Raw genomic sequence first — 17,400 nt, 5'->3', positions numbered from 1 at the left:
CTGCAGCTCAGCATGATGCCTTTATGAGGGGAGGGGGGAAAATACAGATTGCGTTGGGGAGTGGGTGAAGGGGCAAATAAAAACAAACAACTTATGTGGCAATCCCACACATCTTGATGATCAAAGCTGTCAGTGGGAGTGTTCAACTGAGACCTGTATTCCAAACTCAGTGCAACATTTCATTACAGCACTCTGTCATCCTCCCAGCTGGAAGCTCATTACCTCTGCGTGCGCGCAGAGCTGACAGACAGTGACAACATGACTGAAGCATTGCCAGCTCGCTTGTACTGCTAGCTTCAACTACTCCTTAAAGCAGCAGTTCCCAACCTTTCTGCTTATATTTAAGTGCAAACCTTAACAGCCTTGGAGCAACTCATAATTTAAATGCATATTCCCGTTAATTTGTATAAATCTATATTGCTGAAAGAAACAGATCCTGGGGAGGAAGGGGAGGGGCATCTGATTTAACATCTATTAATAAGAGGAAAGACAGACTTGTATTCAGCGTCAGCCATGGCTCAGTTGGTTGCACACTTGCCTGAGTCAGAAGATTGTGGGTTTAACTCCCACTCCAGGGACTTGAGCACAAAAATCTAGGCTAACACTCCAGTGCAGTACTGAGGGAGTGCTGCACTGTTGGAGGTGCCATCTTTCAGATGAGATGTTAAACCGAGGCCCCGTCCGCCTCTTAGCTGGATATAAAAGATCCCATGGCATTATTTCAAAGAGCAGCAGGGGAGTTCCCCTCAGTGCCTTGGCCAACATTTTTACCCCTCCATCAACATCCCTAAAATAGATTATCTGGCCATTATCACATTGCTGTTTGTGGGAGCTTGCTGTGCATAAATTGGCGGCTGCGTTTCCAACATTACAAAAATGACTACACTTCAAAAGTACTTAATTGGCTGTAAAACCCTTTGGGATGCCCTGTGGTTGTGAAAGGCACTACATAATTGCAAGTCTTTCTTTCTTTATATAGTCTCTTTCACAACCTCATGATGTCCAAAGCACTAGGGTGATGTCAAAGTATAGTCACTGTTGTAACGCAGGAATCAGCCAGTAGTTCTCTGACCTGGTGATGTCATATCTCTACCTTTTATTTCCTTTAAGGGAAGTTTCTTCTGCAAGATTTACAGTGACTGAATAAGTCAAAGGCGGTTTTCATTCCATGAAATCCTGGCATATTTAGCAGTGTTTTGGGGGTTTGCACACTGAGCTAGTCTGTTTCTGTGTAAAAACCGAAACCTACCAGTTTCACCTATAGCGTACAAAAATGGTCAACATGCCCTTCAATCGGAGAATAAATCAGAGTTTTGAAACCAAAATGGACAATTGTTGTTCCAGACGAATTGACATTTGGCTGGCCTTAGCACAGAGTAATTCAGACTTTTTCTGGAGATTCTGGGAGTTTTACTGGTGTTTTAGGGATCGCATTCTGCAATTCCGTAATATCTGCAAAAGGTGGAGCCTTGAAGGCCAGCTTTTGTTTCTCAAACCTCTTCCCCATGACATTTTACAACAAAATACTGAATCATTGTGGGTAAAAGTGACACCACTTAAGAACCAGTTTGGTCATTGTGGTGAGGCAGGGGGAGAAAGTTGGCACTCTTTCTGGACAGATGGGTTAGGCCTTTGGCATCCATTGCAGGATATACATAACCGCACACGCCACAGAGGGGTCATCCTTCGCACCCAGCTGGGGTTACCAATGACAATTAGAAATCAAACAGATTCTTCATTACTCAATTCTTGACTGTCAAACAGCCTTCTCTTCCAACCCATCTCCAATGTTTTTTTTAAACTAATAAAAGGTGAGTTCAAAGGAAAATGATAAAGGCATACAATTTTTTTTTTTTGAAATTCCCCTCTGATTTTTCTCCTGGGTGTTGCTGGCAGCAGCAACTTGGAGATTTATTTCCAATTCCTGGACGCTCGATGGCAATCTTGCAGACGTCAACCCCTACACACAACTGATCAGCATCATCATCAGCTACATCACTGGCTGCAGAATTTAACAGCTCTGGAACATTCCATTCCACAGGCACCAGGGAGTGAATCCAACTCACTATGCTGGCAGGAATTGACAAAACTTTATTCCAAAAAATAAAAACGAGTTTCACTTTAAACCGAGAAGTTCTCAGTGGAGCTGGGCAGACGTGTCCGAGCTGCCTGCAAATTACAAAAGGAGCTGGCAGAGAATTTCTTTTCCTCAACCCCTTGACCTACAAAGTTCACTTGAGCAGAAGCAGAGAGCTGTGTCTGCTTCAGGAAGAAGCGCGAGTGTTGACAAGTGAGAGAGCTTTCAGCAGCCCGTAATGAAACTCAGGTAAAGGAACGATTTTGATCTTTCTTCAATTTCGCCAGTGTGCAAGGAAACTTTGCTGTCTGTGCACTCAACATGTGTACTGGAGAAAGGCACTTTTTAAAAAAATGTTTTAAAAATTATTTGCTTTTGGAATTTTATGTAATATTCTGCCAGGGCATTCCACTTTTAATCTTGCAGGATACAAGCGATAACCTCAAAATATATGCTGACAATTAGTTATGCTGGCAAATTGCTTGTTGATTAAAGCTTTCAACTTACTATTCTATTACACCTTTCACATATCAGAACACTACAAAGGCTCTTAAACTGTTGGCACCTCAGCAGTGCAGGGAAAGGTATGGGTTAACTAAAGGGACACATTTCAGTTGAAGGTTTTTTCAGGTGTATTTTCAAATTGCAAAAAATGAATTACATTTATATAGCAACTTTCACAACCTTAGGATGTCCCCATGGTATTCTCCAGCCAATGAAGTACTTTTGAAGTGTAGTCATTGTTGTAATGTTGGAAAGGAGACAGTCAATTTAGACACAGCAAGCTCCCAAAAACAGCGATGTGATAATGACCAGATCATTTGTTTTAGTGATATTGGTTGAGGGATAAATATTGGCCCGGATGCTGGGGAGAACTCCCCTGCTCTTTTTGAACAGTGCCTTGGGATCTTTTACATCCACCTCAGAGGGCAGACAGGGCCTCAGCTGAACTCCTCATCTGGAAGATGGCACCTCAGCACTCCCTCAGTACTGCACTGCAGTGTCAGCCAAGATCTTGGACTCAAGTCTCTGGAGTGGGATTTGAACTTTCAACCTTCTGACTCAGAGGTAAGAGAGCTACCCACTGAGCTGTGACTGACACCACAAGACAAATGGATTTAGGGACCGAGTTCCAAGGGTGCGGAGATTGGAGGATTTTGCCAGTCTCTCACACGGGTTACAACAGGGTCATTGCGTGAGATTTTCAGCACATTTAAATAAATGAATGGTCCTCACGTAACACAACGAGAAAGCTTCCCTATGGACACGGGCAGTAGCAAAGCTACTTTCTTTATCCAGCCATTTATTACGGACAGTAGCAAAGCTTTTTTGCCAAATGATTCCTAATCGTCCAGGGAACATTCTCAACTCCTGACGCTCTTAGTGTTTGCAAAAAGGGCTATTGGATTCCTGTGAATTTAATTGCAGCTGTGAGATTTTTTTAATGCAACTGTGTTTCTGTAAATTTCTGTCTGCGACATTCCAACTCAAGCATCAACGGAGCAACAAGAGTGCAAATTAAAACCACCCAAGTGTGAGAATAGAGAGAGGGGGGATCTGGCGATCTAGCACTGCTGACCTGGTGATCTACCAGTGCTCATCCAGTCACAGAAACATAGAAAGATTTACGGCACAGGAGGAGACCATTTCGGCTGATTGTGTCTGCGCCGGACCTACACGTCCTCTACAAGTGATCTACTCGCAGTGATCTGATGATCTAGGTGCACTGACCTGGTGATGTACTAGTGCTGATCAGGTGACCTTGTACTGATCTGGCGATCTGGCTGAATGGGGAAAGGGTGGAGGAAAGCGGTGTTTGAGTTGGGTTGTGGACAGTTCAAGGGATGGGAGGGAACTGGCAAATTAGCTTTGTGTTCCCATGTGAGCAGGAAGGAATATTTTTAAATCTAGGAACATGGATAATTAATTTTTATGGTTATGGAATGGCAAATGGATATACTACGTAAGCTGCAGAATGTTAAAGCTTTGCAAGACTTACAAACAGGACAGAGTGTGCAATCTATCAACAGCAGTTAACCATCTTGTATTTAACAATTACATATCAGGCCTTGAGCACTAAATACCCTCAACAGAACTGCACGCTGAAGCATGTGACATTATTCATGGCCATCATACTGCATTTCTATAATACCTTCTTACAGTACAGGGATGTTAGAGCTTGAAGTTATACTGTGGGATAATACCTAGCGGATAGTTTCATGTGTTCATCTGAAATTACTCTGTTATTTTAGCAGTTGTGTTAACCCCTTTAAAATAAATCAATGTCAGGCCACCAGCAGAGACCCATGGAAACGGTTCCTCGCAATGTCAACCAGGAATGGAGGAGGAAATCGGGAAGGGAGGACGAAACCTGGGGTTGGTGACGATCAAGCTGTCCGCAAGGAACCTTTAAAGAGTAAAATAAAACACAACGAATCACCAAAACGCAGCATAAATCATACCCAGGAAATAAATACCAGAAAAAATCGTAAACATTTCCCAAACATTTTGCCAGTAAGCCATTTCCTTCTGCCAGGATGACCTGACCAATGGCGAAATTCGCCTGTCAAAGGGCTGAAGTGTTCCATTGCTGGCTGAGCTACAGAGAGGCAGCGTTAAACATAAGAGGTCAGGGAGAGATTTCTAAAACTCAGCCTTCGGAGAAGTTAACAAGACTTTATATTCACTAAAAGTAGCTCCCACTCAGGAAACCCGAAACTAAATGGAGCCTTTCATACGAATCCAGTCAGGAATAAAGAAGCTGAATAAAAGGCTTTCGACGTTGCATCATTTTGGGGGCGATACCAAGTGGACAGTGGAAAAACTTTCTGGCTGGAAAGTATAGCATTCCGTGTGCAATAGAAAAGCCAGTGTGTGCTAATAAAGCGCCTTTGTAGAAGAGAAATGTCGACAAACTCCAGACTGTAAACACTCGGCTCCTGATCTTTGTTCCCACTGCATCCAAACACATCTGTTACACACAAGCACTGCCACGGTGTTGTTTTAATGTGAATTATGCTACTTCAGCACATGGATGAAGAATAAAGCATCACCACCTTGCATTTGTATAGCGCCTTTAACATAGGAAAATGCTCCAGGGTGCTTGATAGGAGAGACAAACATTTGACACTGAGTCACATAAGCAGATATTAGACAGGTGACCAAAAGATTAGTCAAAGAGGTAGGTTTTAAGGAGCATCTTAAAGGAGAGGTGGAGATATTTAGGGAGAGAATTCCAGAGCTCAGGCCCCAGACAGCTGAAGATCTGGTGACAAGGGGCTGACAAACTTGACAAGGCCAGCAATGCTCCTTCAGCAAAACAATATTATGATTTCCTGCGTCTCTCAGGTTTAACTTTTGCTTTTGGTTGAATAAGTTGTTATTTCAATGTACTCTTGCCTCATTACTGGGCTCAGGCATCACTTGCAGTACTTACTGAGGAATGAGCTTCCCAACCCCCCACCCCCCGCCCGCAAGAGAAAGGCTGACAGCTCACTGAGCTGCTAATCTCCCCTCGCTCCTTTACTCAGCAGCAAGATGAGAATGTGCTTCAGTGACTCGAGAGAGTAAGAGAAAGAAAGGGAGAGAGAGTGAATGTGAAAGAGAGTGAGAAAAAGACAGAGAAACTAAGATAGGGGTAAAGATACAAAAAGAGAACAAGTCAAAGTGAATAAGACAGACCAGCAATGGGAGAGAGCAAGAGCTACAGAAGAAACAAGTAACACAGAACAGGATAAAACAGGATTTAGGTGAGATTATGACTCAAGTCCAGAGTGATGGAAATTTATCAAGGAACAAATAATCTGAATATCCTGTAACAGAACAAACAGAAATAAATGGGAGAAATGAACTTTAAAAAAAAACACTAGCCAGAAACAAGACTGACCAGCCCAAAACTGTGTGGAGACAGCCTTAACTCTGTACATGGGAGAACTTCAGATTTAGGCAGGGGTGGGAGTGTGGGTGATCAAGTCCCAGGAAAAATGAAAACCATTTCTAGGAATGTTACTGTTCCGTATCTTTCCTCAGAAAAATATTGTAAAAAAAAAATTTCTCTCTTTTTAAGTGGACAATGTCAGGGGCTGTGGGAAGTGACCGTGTACACAGCAGGGCTGTGAAAGCGAGAGGGGAATTTCAAACACTCATTCAATGAACAGACTACACAGGAATAGCTCATGATGCAGAGTAAAAAGAAACTGAAGCAGAACAGACTCGTTTGATTATATAAGTAACAAGAGTGATCGCCATTCCAAGAAATTAATTGTATGTGATGTGTTTTGAGAAGTTTCTAAGGGGTGTTCTTTCTTAAACAGAAAGAGAATGAGATTCTATCGCATAGAGCAAGAAAGATCAAGTCAGAACAAATAAAAGGATTCCACTGTAATCTATCACTTGTTAGCTCGTCTCACTCCACGCTCTCCCACCACGGATGGGAGCTTTGAATTCAGTGTCATTCATGGCTCGGTGAATTGTATTCTCACCTCCGAGTTAGAAAGTTGTGGATTCAAGCCTCATTCCATAGCACTGAGCACCAAACCCAGGCTGACACTCCAGCACAGTACTGAGGGAGTGCTGCACTGTCGGAAGTGCCATGTTTCGGATGAGACATTAAACCAAAGACCTATTTGGCCTTTACGGTCGACATAAAAGATCCCATGTCACTACATCACAGGGGAGCTCCCCACCCCCCCCCCCCCCACACCCCCCCGGGTGTCCTGGCCAAAATTTATCCCCCAACCAACATCACTAAAACAGATTATCTGTCATAATCATATCGCTGTTGTGGGATCTTGCTGTGTGCAAATTGGCCGCCACATTTCCGACATTACAATAGTGACTACACTTCCAAAGTACTTCAGTAGCTGTAAAGAGATTTGAGACATGCTGAGGTCATGAAAGCTGCTATATAAATGCAAGTCTTTCTTTCATGGCTTGAATGGCGAGCCATAGTGCTCCTTTACCGTACAGCCTCTTGGGTTTATTTTCCGCTCAGTATGGTCAACTATTCCATCATGCCCAGCACACATTGACATGACTGGTCCAAGCACGGAAAGGGTCCCTCAGATTACAGTTAATCTCCTATTACTGCAGTACTACAACTAAAAATGAAGCCAAGGTTTTAGCTCCTTTGATTACTTCCCTGAACATGGAGATGAATGGAAATTGATGTCAAGTGGAGCTGCACATCACTGTAATCATCTTCATTAACTGTACTGAGCTCTCTCTCCAACGACGTGGATCTGCAGAAATGGCTCTTTATGTGGAGGTGCTGCAGTTTTCCCTTGGGTTTACATCCAATGGAAGCACAACCTAGGTGCAAGATAACATAGGCCGCAGCACTAATTACCACAAACAATGAGTAGGGAGAAAGAAATATGGAGGGACAAACTATCAAGAAATTTTTCTTTTGAGAAAGTAGAGGGGGAGAACGCTCATGTGGAGCACTAACACTGGCTGGACCGAATGGCCTGTTTCTGTGCTGTAAATTCTAAGTAATATCATGAGAGTAATTTTGACTTTGGTCAAAACTGTACAACGGATATCTAAACAGCTGCCCACTGTACATCGCTTCTGATTGAATTGAATCAAAACGAAAAACGGGAGAGATGTATGTGGAGTTTGCAAGTTCTCCCTGTGACTGTGTGGGTTTCCGCCGGATGCTCCGGTTTCCTCCCACAGCCAAAGACTTCCTGGTTGGTAGGTAAATTGGCCATTGGAAATTGCCCCCAGTGCAGGGAGGTGGTAGGAGAATTGTGGGGATGTGGTAGGGAATATGGAATTAATGATGGATTAGTATAAATGGGTGGTTGATGGTCAGCACAGACTCGGTGGGCCGAAGGGCCTGTTTCAGTGCTGTATCTCTCAGGCGGCAGATCCACGACGAACCAATTCACACTATTGCCCAAGTCGAAACGAACCCCTCGTTTCTCTCAAGCCTTGATTGATAATGAAGTGTGACCGCCTCCTGAAGTACTCTGATTAAAAAATATTTGAAGTTGCTTAAAGTGGCATCACACACAGAAGATGCCAAGCTCGCTTGATGGGGCGAGACTTTTTCCCTCAGTCCTGAGCGTTAGGACTTAAAAAAAAAAGAAATGTCAGAAACGCTCATCAGGTCAGGCAGCAGCTGTTGTGAAAACAGATAGGTTGAGACTGCAGGTGTGGACTCTTCATCCGAACTGGAAGATGTTACAGATAAACAGTATTTATAAATGAAGTAGTAGAACAAAGGGGATAATAAACACACTCGTGTGAGCAGAAAAATTGTGAAAATGTTCAAGTGGAATATTCAAGTTCGAATGGTTAAATGGCATATTAACATGGATCAATTTGAGATTTAATTTTTAAAAAATCAAAGAAACTGAAGGCATTTTTGAGATGCAAAGATACCCGAAAAACTTGGGAGCTGAGATAAGGCAGGTGGAATGACGCATTAAAAACTGGCAAAAAGCAAAACACAGCATCTAGGGAAATGGAAAATGCAGACCGCCTTGCCAGAACCTTACAGGCGATTGTGTTTCATCTTGTGCGCATGTGCGTGTGCGTCTGTGTGCGTCTGTGTGTGCAAACTTGCTTGTATTAACCTATATGTGGATGTGCCCTCCCTCCCTTCCAATGTTTTGTTCCTTTTCAAATGTTGTTCATCTGTAAAACCTTCCAGTTCCGAGGTAGGGTCCACAGCTTAATGTCAAACTTGTCTGTTCTCTCCACAATACTACAATACAAGCCACAGTGTGGCTTTCGTGCAGAGAGATCGACCATTGACATGCTGTTCTCCCTTCGTCAGATACAGGAGAAATGCTGCGAACGAAAGATGCCCCTCGACATTGCTTTCATTGATCTCACCAAAGCCTTTGACCTCGTCAGCAGACGTGGTCTCTTCAGACTACTAGAAAAGATTGGATGCCCACCAAAGCTACGAAGTATCATCACCTCATTCCATGACAATATGAAAGGCACAATTCAACATGGTGGCTCCTCATCAGACCCCTTTCCTATCCTGAGTGGCGTGAAACAGGGCTGTGTTCTCACACCCACACTTTTTGGGATTTTCTTCTCCCTGCTGCTTTCACATGTGTTCAAGTCCTCGGAAGAAGGAATTTTCCTCCACGCAAGATCAGGGGGCAGGTTGTTCAACCTTGCCCGTCTAAGAGCGAAGTCCAAAGTACGGAAAGTCCTCATCAGGGAACTCCTCTTTGCTGACGATGCTGCTTTAACATCTCACACTGAAGAGTGCCTGCAGAGTCTCATCGACAGGTTTGCGGCTGCCTGCAATGAATTTGGCCTAACCATCAGCCTCAAGAAAATGAACATCATGGGGCAGGACGTCAGAAATGCTCCATCCATCAATATTGGCGACCACGCTCTGGAAGTGGTTCAAGAGTTCACCTACCTAGGCTCAACTATCACCAGTAACCTGTCTCTAGATGCAGAAATCAACAAGCGCATGGGAAAGGCTTCCACTGCTATGTCCAGACGGGCCAAGAGAGTGTGGGAAAGTGGCGCACTGACACGGAACACAAAGGTCCAAGTGTATCAGGCCTGTGTCCTCAGTACCTTGCTCTATGGCAGCGAGGCCTGGACAACGTATGCCAGCCAAGAGCGACGTCTCAACTCATTCCATCTTCGCTGCCTCCGGAGAATACTTGGCATCAGGTAGCAGGACCGTATCTCCAACACAGAAGTCCTCGAGGCGGCCAACATCCCCAGCTTATACACACTACTGAGTCAGCGGCGCTTGAGATGGCTTGGCCACGTGAGCCGCATGGAAGATGGCAGGATCCCCAAAGACACTGGTATCAGACCCATCGGCCATCCATGTCTCCGCTTTAAAGACGTCTGCAAACGCGACATCAAATCCTGTGACATTGATCACAAGTCGTGGGAGTCAGTTGCCAGCATTCGCCAGAGCTGGCGGACAGCCATAAAGGCGGGGCTAAAGTGTGGCGAGTCGAAGAGACTTAGCAGTTGGCAGGAAAAAAGACAGAGGCGCAAGGGGAGAGCCAACTGTGTAACAGCCCTGACAATCAAATTTTTCTGCAGCACCTGTGGAAGAGCTGGTCACTCTAGAATTGGCCTTTATAGCCACTCCAGGCGCTGCTCCACACACCACTGACCACCTCCAGGCGCTTACCCATTGTCTCTCGAGATAAGGAGGCCAAAGAAGACTGTCTCTCTAGTTGCTGAGCGTTTCCAGCCATTTTAGCTTTGGTTTCAGATTTCCAGCATTTGCAGTATTTTGGACCTTTGTTTCTTTAAGAAACAGATAGATAAGGAAGGTGATGGTTGGGGGGGCATGGGTGAGAGGATTGGTATTCTGAAGCGAGAGATCTAACAGGCTCTTCAATCTGCACTATCTGGTGATATGATTCCATATCTTGTTTCTAAATGAAGGCCGATGAACTTAGCTTGAACATTCCAGCAATTCCTGAACACAGGACTTCTGGTATACAGCACCGAATCCTTATCACACATATTAAGTTAACAGAAAAGACTAGATAATCTGAAAAATGTGTCTCCAGACACTTATTACATGTTCAAGTGCCACGACTTTGCGAGTGATGTAAGTGCAGAAGCTGTTTAGTTAAATTTGCTGTTTTCCTCAATGAAGGAAAATATTTCCCCTGGATATTCTGATACTTTCGCAGCAAAACAAATACAGCAAAAGGCTGAACATAAAAGATTGCAGAGAAACAGCAAGGTGGGTTGGGTCTGACCTTGAATCTACATTTCATCAGATGTTATGCAATAACGAGTGGGAAGATCTGAAGGATTTACCATTTATCACCAAGTGACATACCTCTGAAAGTTGTGGTGTTGGTTAAGTGACAGAGAATGTGTGATTAAAAGCTGTGGGATTTGATTAACACCACACCAGTCAGCTGACCTGATAACTCTCACGTGAGTTATGGTTAATTCCAGGAGTGAATATAAATCTTCTCTGCTCTTGGTCATGTATTCTGTTTATACTGCACATTAAGTAACTCTTCACTCAAGCTCCCCAGTCCCCAGTACGGCCGTAGCTTAAAGGACAGATTGCAGACCTGTTCCCAGCCCTGTGTCCAAATTGCCTTCCATACATGTAGGAGACCACTCCGATTTTCTGTCCAGATTCCTGGAGAAGCCTCTCACTCTAGAGCAGAGGTTGACATCCCCTCAAGCTTCACATGCTGGGCTCTCTCCTGACTGTCAGTTCACAACACAATGTCCAGTTACTGATGAAGGAATATTGGCCAGGACACCAGGCAAACTCTATTCTTCCTTCAAACAGCGCCAGATATGATATTTTATCTGGGCCTGACTGAATTTAATTTCTCATCCAAAAGTCAACACCAACAGCGTAGCAATCCCACAATACGATTCTGAAGTGCCAGCCTACATTGTACTCTCAGGACTGGAGTGAGGCTCAAACCCACAACCTTCTGAGTCAGGGAAGAGTGCCACCCACTGAAAGTCAGACTTGCATTTATATAGCGCCTTTTAGGATCTCCAAAAATCCCAAAGTGCTTTACAGCCAATGAAGCGCTTTGGAAGCATAGTCGCTGTTGCAATGGCAGCCAATCTGCGTACAGCAAGATCCCACAAACAACAATGTGATAATAATGATGGCTGAAAGAGAAATTTTGGCCAGGACACAAATGAGGACCCTCTCCACCCCATCAGCTCGTTTAAAATAGCAGCCACGCTATCCTTCACATCCACCTGAAGGGGCAGACGGGACCCAGGTTTAATTTCTCATCAGAAGCGCTGCATTTCCAACAGTGCAGCACGGGAGTGTCAGCCTAGATGTCCCCCTGCAGTGGGACTCAAACCTACAACCTTCTGACCCCAAGGCCAGAGTGCTAACACTGAATTACGGCTGGTACGGAGATGAGCTTACATGTTGAGGAAGAGATATGTATTGTTCATGTTTAGCATAAATGGGGAATTATATAAACAACTGCTCAACAGCTTCAACTCCTCTAAATTCATCTGCTTACTTTCAAACGATCATTTCTTCAGTCACCAGACAGGATAAAGACTCAACATAACTTTACAGAACAAACGCTTTCATAACAGGAGTCTGGCTGAGTGCATTTGGAGGTGACCGGCTTTGAGTGGCAAGTGTAATGTATGCGTTGAGCTAAACATTAATTTACACGAAACTCATTGCTGAGCTGCTGACAATTACACCAACAAAAAAATCTTATCTGACATGGGAATAAATCAGAGGTTTTCTGACGGCAATTTTGAATGGACTCTACTCTGAAAGCATCCTCTTAGTTACATACAGTGACTGCTTTCGAAGCTTCTCATAAACGACCTGCATCCTGACTATAAAAAAAAATCGGACACCAACCTAAATTCGTGGCCTGGGTCCTGTACAAATGAAATATCCAACACCAAATGCTGAATGTCAAAATTCTGAAATCCTTCTGGCGAAAAGATAACAAAAAACTTCAACTAATCTTACATGAAAAGCTAAAACGCATAGTTGCTTTTTTATCAGTTATGTGGAGAGACTGGAGAAGCTGGGGTTGTTCTCCTTGGAGCAGAGGAGATTAAGGGGAAATGTAATTGAGGTGTTCAAAATCATGAAGGGTTTTGGTAGGGTATAGAAAGAGAAACCTTTCCAGTGGCAGAACGGTCGGTAACCAGGGTATAGTTTAAGATAGTTTCAGATTTCAAGCATCCAAAGTATTTTGCTTTTGTGATAGTTTAAGATAATTGGGGACATGAACCAGAGGTGGGAAGAGGAGAATTATTTTCATGCAGTGTTGTTGTAATCTGAAATATACTGCCTGAAAGGGTGGTGAAAGCAGATTGAACAATAACATTCAAAAGGGAAGTGGATATAAACACTTAAAAAGATCTGCAGCGTATGGGAAACCATCAGGGAAGTGGGAGTAATTGGACAGCTCTTTCAAAGAGCCAGTACAGGCATGATGGGCCAAATGGTCTCCTTCTCTGCTATATCATTTTATGATTCCTAAGGTTTTGGTATGTCTGCAGGCAAGATTCCTCCAGCTGCTACTCGTTAGTGACAGTGTGATCAGAAACACAACTTTACTATTTTGCAAAGTATCCTCTACCATCAAGTTTTCAGACACTAAAGTAATCAACAAGAGGTTAGAATAAGATTTTACAAGATGATCATTTACATCTCTGATTTAACCAAGAATTAATATTTTCATGAGTGTTAATGGTCACTTACAGTTCTTAAACAACCTGACAGTTTCATGAGGCACAGGTTGATTATGATCATTTGGGTGGTAACTAGTTTGAAGGCAATCTTCCTAATGTTACATTATTCATCAGATAGAAGTCATACTTACGAACATATGAATTAGGAGGAGTAGGCCACTCGGCCCTTCGAGCCTGCTCCGCCATTCAGTAAGTTCATGGCTGAACTGATTACTCCACATATCCACCTACCTGATAACCTTCCACCCCCTTGCTTATCAAGAATCTATCTACCTCTGCCTTAAAAATACTCAAAGACTCTGCTTCCACCGCCTTTTGAGGAACAGAATTCCAAAGACTCACGACTCAGAGAACAAATTTCTCATCTCGGTGTTAAATGGGCGACCCCTTATTTTTAAATAGTGACCCCTAGTTTTAGATTCGCCCACAAGGGGAAACATCCTTTCCACATCCACCCTGTCAAGACCCCTCAGGATCTTGTATGTTTCAATCAAGTTGCCTCTTACTCTTCTAAATTCCAGCAGATACAAGCCTAGCCTGCCCAATCTTTCCTCATAAGACAGCCCACCCATTCTAGGTATCAGTCTAGTAAACCTTCTCTGTACTGCCTCCAACGCATTTACATCCTTCCTTAAATAAGGAGACCAATACTGTACACAGCACTCCAGATGTGGTCTCTCCAATGCCCTGTATAACTGAAGAATAACCTCCCTACTTTTGTATTCAATTCCCCTCGCGATAAACGATAACATTCTATTAGCTTTCCTGATTACGTGCTGTACCTGCATACGAACCTTTTGCGATTCATGCACAAGGACACCCAGATCCCTCTGCATCTCAGAGCTCTGCAATCTCTCACTTCTTCCTTTATACCCCATCCTACAGTGTGGTTAATGTTAGGTGTTAAGTGACTTCTTGCCTTTGTGATTTCTCATCTCTACCCAAACTGCTTCTACATCCTGGTTTCCTGAACTTAGGTCATCCCTCTCTATTGCGCTAATACCATAACTAATTAACAGAGCTACCCCTCCACCGTTTCCTAGCTTCCGGTCCTTCCTAAATACCATGTAGCCTTCAATATTCAGGTCCCAATCCAGGTCATCCTGCAGCTCTGTCTCTGTAATGGCTATCAGGTTGTACTTATTTATTTCTATTTGCGCTCTCAATTCATCCCTTTTGTTTAGAATGCTACGTGCATTCAGATACAGAGCCTATCGTTTTGCCCTTTTATTGTTTTTGTAACCTCTAGCCTTATCTGTTGATTTACTCTTACATTTGTATGCTCTGTCCCTTCCTGTCACAATCTGTTTATCATTTCCCATATTAATAGCTTTCTCTCTTGCCTTGTCTCTATTCCTTCCCAAATTTGATCCCTTGCCCCCACTATTCAGTTTAAAACCCTCTCGACTTCCCTAGATATGCAGCTTGCTAGAACACCGGCCCCAGCACGGGTCAGGTGTAGACTGTCCAAATGGTACAGCCACCACTTTCCCCAGTACTGCTGCCAGTGCCCCACAAACCGGAACTCACTTCTACCACACCAGTCTTTGAGCCACACATTCATTTCTCTAATCTTATTTTCCCTATGCCAATTTGCATGTGGCTCAGGTAATAATCCAGAGATTATTACCTTTGAGGTTCTGCTTCTTAATTTGGCACCTAGTTCCTCATACTGACTACGCAGAACCTCTTTCCTTGTCCTGCCTATGTCGTTGGTACCTACACAGACCACGACAACTGGATCCTCCCCCTCCCACTGCATGTCCTCTCCGGCCCTGAGCAGATGTCCCAAACCCAGGCACTGGGCAGGAAACACACCCGGCTGGACTCCTGCTCTTTGCTGCAGAGAACAGTGTCAATCCCCCTAACTATAATGTCCCCTACTACCACTACATTCCTTTTTTCTCCCTCCACTTGAATCGTTTCCTGTACCTTGGTGCCATGGTCAGGTTGCTCATCCACCCTGCAGCCCCCACTCTCATCCAAACAAGCTGAAAGAACCTCAAACCTGTTGGACGATCGCAAAGGCTGAGGCTCCTGCACTCCGGGTCCCCTTACCTGCCTCAGCTGCAGCCACACTCTCCTGTCCCTGTATACTGACCAAATCAGAAGACCCTATCCTAAGGGGTGTGACTGCCTTTTGGTACAAAATGTCCAGCTAACTTTCCCCCTCCCTGAAGTGGCACAGTGTCTGCAGCTCGGCCTCCAGTTCAATGACTCTGAGTCGGAGCTTTTCGAGCCGCAAACACTTACTGCAGACGTGTTTGCCCTGGATCACACTGGCATCCTGGAGCTCCCACATGCTACAGCCGTGACACATCACCTGTCCTGCCATCCTTAATGTGTTTTAATTAACTACTTAACTATTTTATTCAAGTTTGAGAAGAATTATTTGGAGGAATAATTGCAAATTATTTGTTTTTTCCCCCCCCCATCATCACTTGAGCTCACTGAAGCTGTAGGTTAAAAACCAGTCTGAAGCAATTCACCTTCACCAAGATTTAAATTTAGCGATTGTGTTTAGTGACTGTTCAACATGGGCCACTGTTAAGTGTTTTATAATGTAATAATCTTCAATGAGTTGCCAAACCAAAAGAGTTTATGTGGGATAAAAATAATTCCTTCAGTTTGATGACTCCTTTGCTTTCAATGGAAGCATTAACTGAGCAGGGTTTTTTTTCTTTCATGGGATGTGAGCGTCTCTGGCCAGGCCAGCATTTGTTGACCATCTCCAATTGCCCTCGAGAAGGTGGTGGTGAGCTGCCTTCTTGAAGTGCTACAGTCCATGTGGGGTAGGCACACCCACAGTGCTGTTAGGAAGGGAGTTTCAGGTTTTTGACCCGGCCATGATAAGTCAGGATGGTGTGTGACTTGGAGGGGAACTTGCAAGCGGTGGTGTTCCCATGCAGCTGCTGCCCTTGCATTTCTAAGTGGCAGAGGTTGTGGGTTTGGAAGGTGCTGTTGAAGGAGTCTTGGTGAGTAGCTGTGGTGCATCTTGTAGATGGTACACACCGCTGCCACTGTGTGTTGGTGGTAAAGGGAGTGAATGCTGAAGATGCTGCATGGGGTGCCGATCAAGCGGGCTGCTTTGTCCTGGATGCTGTGGAGCTTCTGGAGTGTTGTTGGAGCCACCCTCATCCAGGCAAGTGAAGAGTATTCCATCACACTCCTGACTTGTGCCTTGTAGATGGCGGACAGGCTTTGGGGAGACAGGAGGCGAATTACTTGCCACACAATTCCTAGCCTCTGACCTGCTCTTGTGGCCACAGTGATGGTCCAGTTCAGTTTCTGGTCAATAGTAACCCCCAGGGTAAAAGAGTCAAGACAATACACTGCAGCAGATGATGATAATCATATTTTCTCTTCCTTTTGAGAGCTCTTTTGTTCAAACTAGTTACTAAACCCCTTCTACCACAAAGCACTATTTAAAGAAAAAGCCCAATGAGGAAGTGATGAGATAAAAAGATTTCCCTTTACCTATTTGACACTATTTTCTACAATTTAAGATGTGAAGATGACAAGTTTGGTTCAGATAAGGACAACCCTCTGGCCAATGCAGTTTTAAGATTATGAACTACATGACAGATTTTCAATGCCACATAAATTGGTAAATAGGGCCTCAGTTTCAAGTCTTATCCAAAGGACAGTCCATCCAAAAGCAGTTTTCCATGCTTTGACATCCAGCATCTCATGCAATCAATGTTCTAGCGTGGTGAGGAGTGGTGTATTGCTTCATAATTCTAAACTGTTTTCATGTAGTGTGTAGCAACTGTGCCAGGCTGGCTGAGTGGGTTGCATTCTGGGTTGGAAGGTGGCAGTTTCAAGCCTCACCCCACGAGTTAAGGGTACAGGCCAACACTAGTGTAGTACTGACAGGTAGCTGCATTGGCAGAGGTCCTTCAGAGGAGACATTAAACCAAGATCCTGTCTAGGTGAATGATTTAAAAAACGCTGTAATGGGAAGACCGTAGAGTTGAGATCACATGGGCTGAAGAACCTTCTGCATCTGAACCAATTTTTGTGATTTCATTAGATGCTCTCTGACTGCCCTCTCTTGCCCCTAACCCATGCTCTGTAGTGAGGTAACGTGCTCTTCTTGGCAAAAATATCAAGTTTGAGCTTCAATGGGTTGAATCGCT

At 44.1% G+C, this 17,400-nt stretch overlaps 1 protein-coding gene across 11 annotated transcripts in view; it reads right to left on the bottom strand.

The window, feature by feature from the left end:
- cdh23 (cadherin-related 23) overlaps nt 1-17,400 on the bottom strand; it is a 658,884-nt gene that overhangs the window by 194,570 nt on the left and 446,914 nt on the right. The window contains exon 28 of one of the 11 annotated variants that reach the window (XM_068020433.1): nt 3,843-4,484. The exons of the other annotated variants lie outside the window; for them this stretch is intronic. Within the exon in view, the coding sequence (XP_067876534.1) occupies nt 4,347-4,484 (138 nt within the window). The 3' untranslated portion in view covers nt 3,843-4,346. Of the gene's footprint in view, nt 1-3,842; nt 4,485-17,400 lie in introns of those variants that run through there. 11 annotated transcript variants of the gene reach the window in all.

The sequence above is a fragment of the Heterodontus francisci genome, chromosome 42, assembly GCF_036365525.1.
Source record: "Heterodontus francisci isolate sHetFra1 chromosome 42, sHetFra1.hap1, whole genome shotgun sequence".
In the NCBI taxonomy this organism is placed as follows: domain Eukaryota; kingdom Metazoa; phylum Chordata; class Chondrichthyes; order Heterodontiformes; family Heterodontidae; genus Heterodontus; species Heterodontus francisci.
This window is presented reverse-complemented; position numbering and strand designations above follow the sequence as displayed.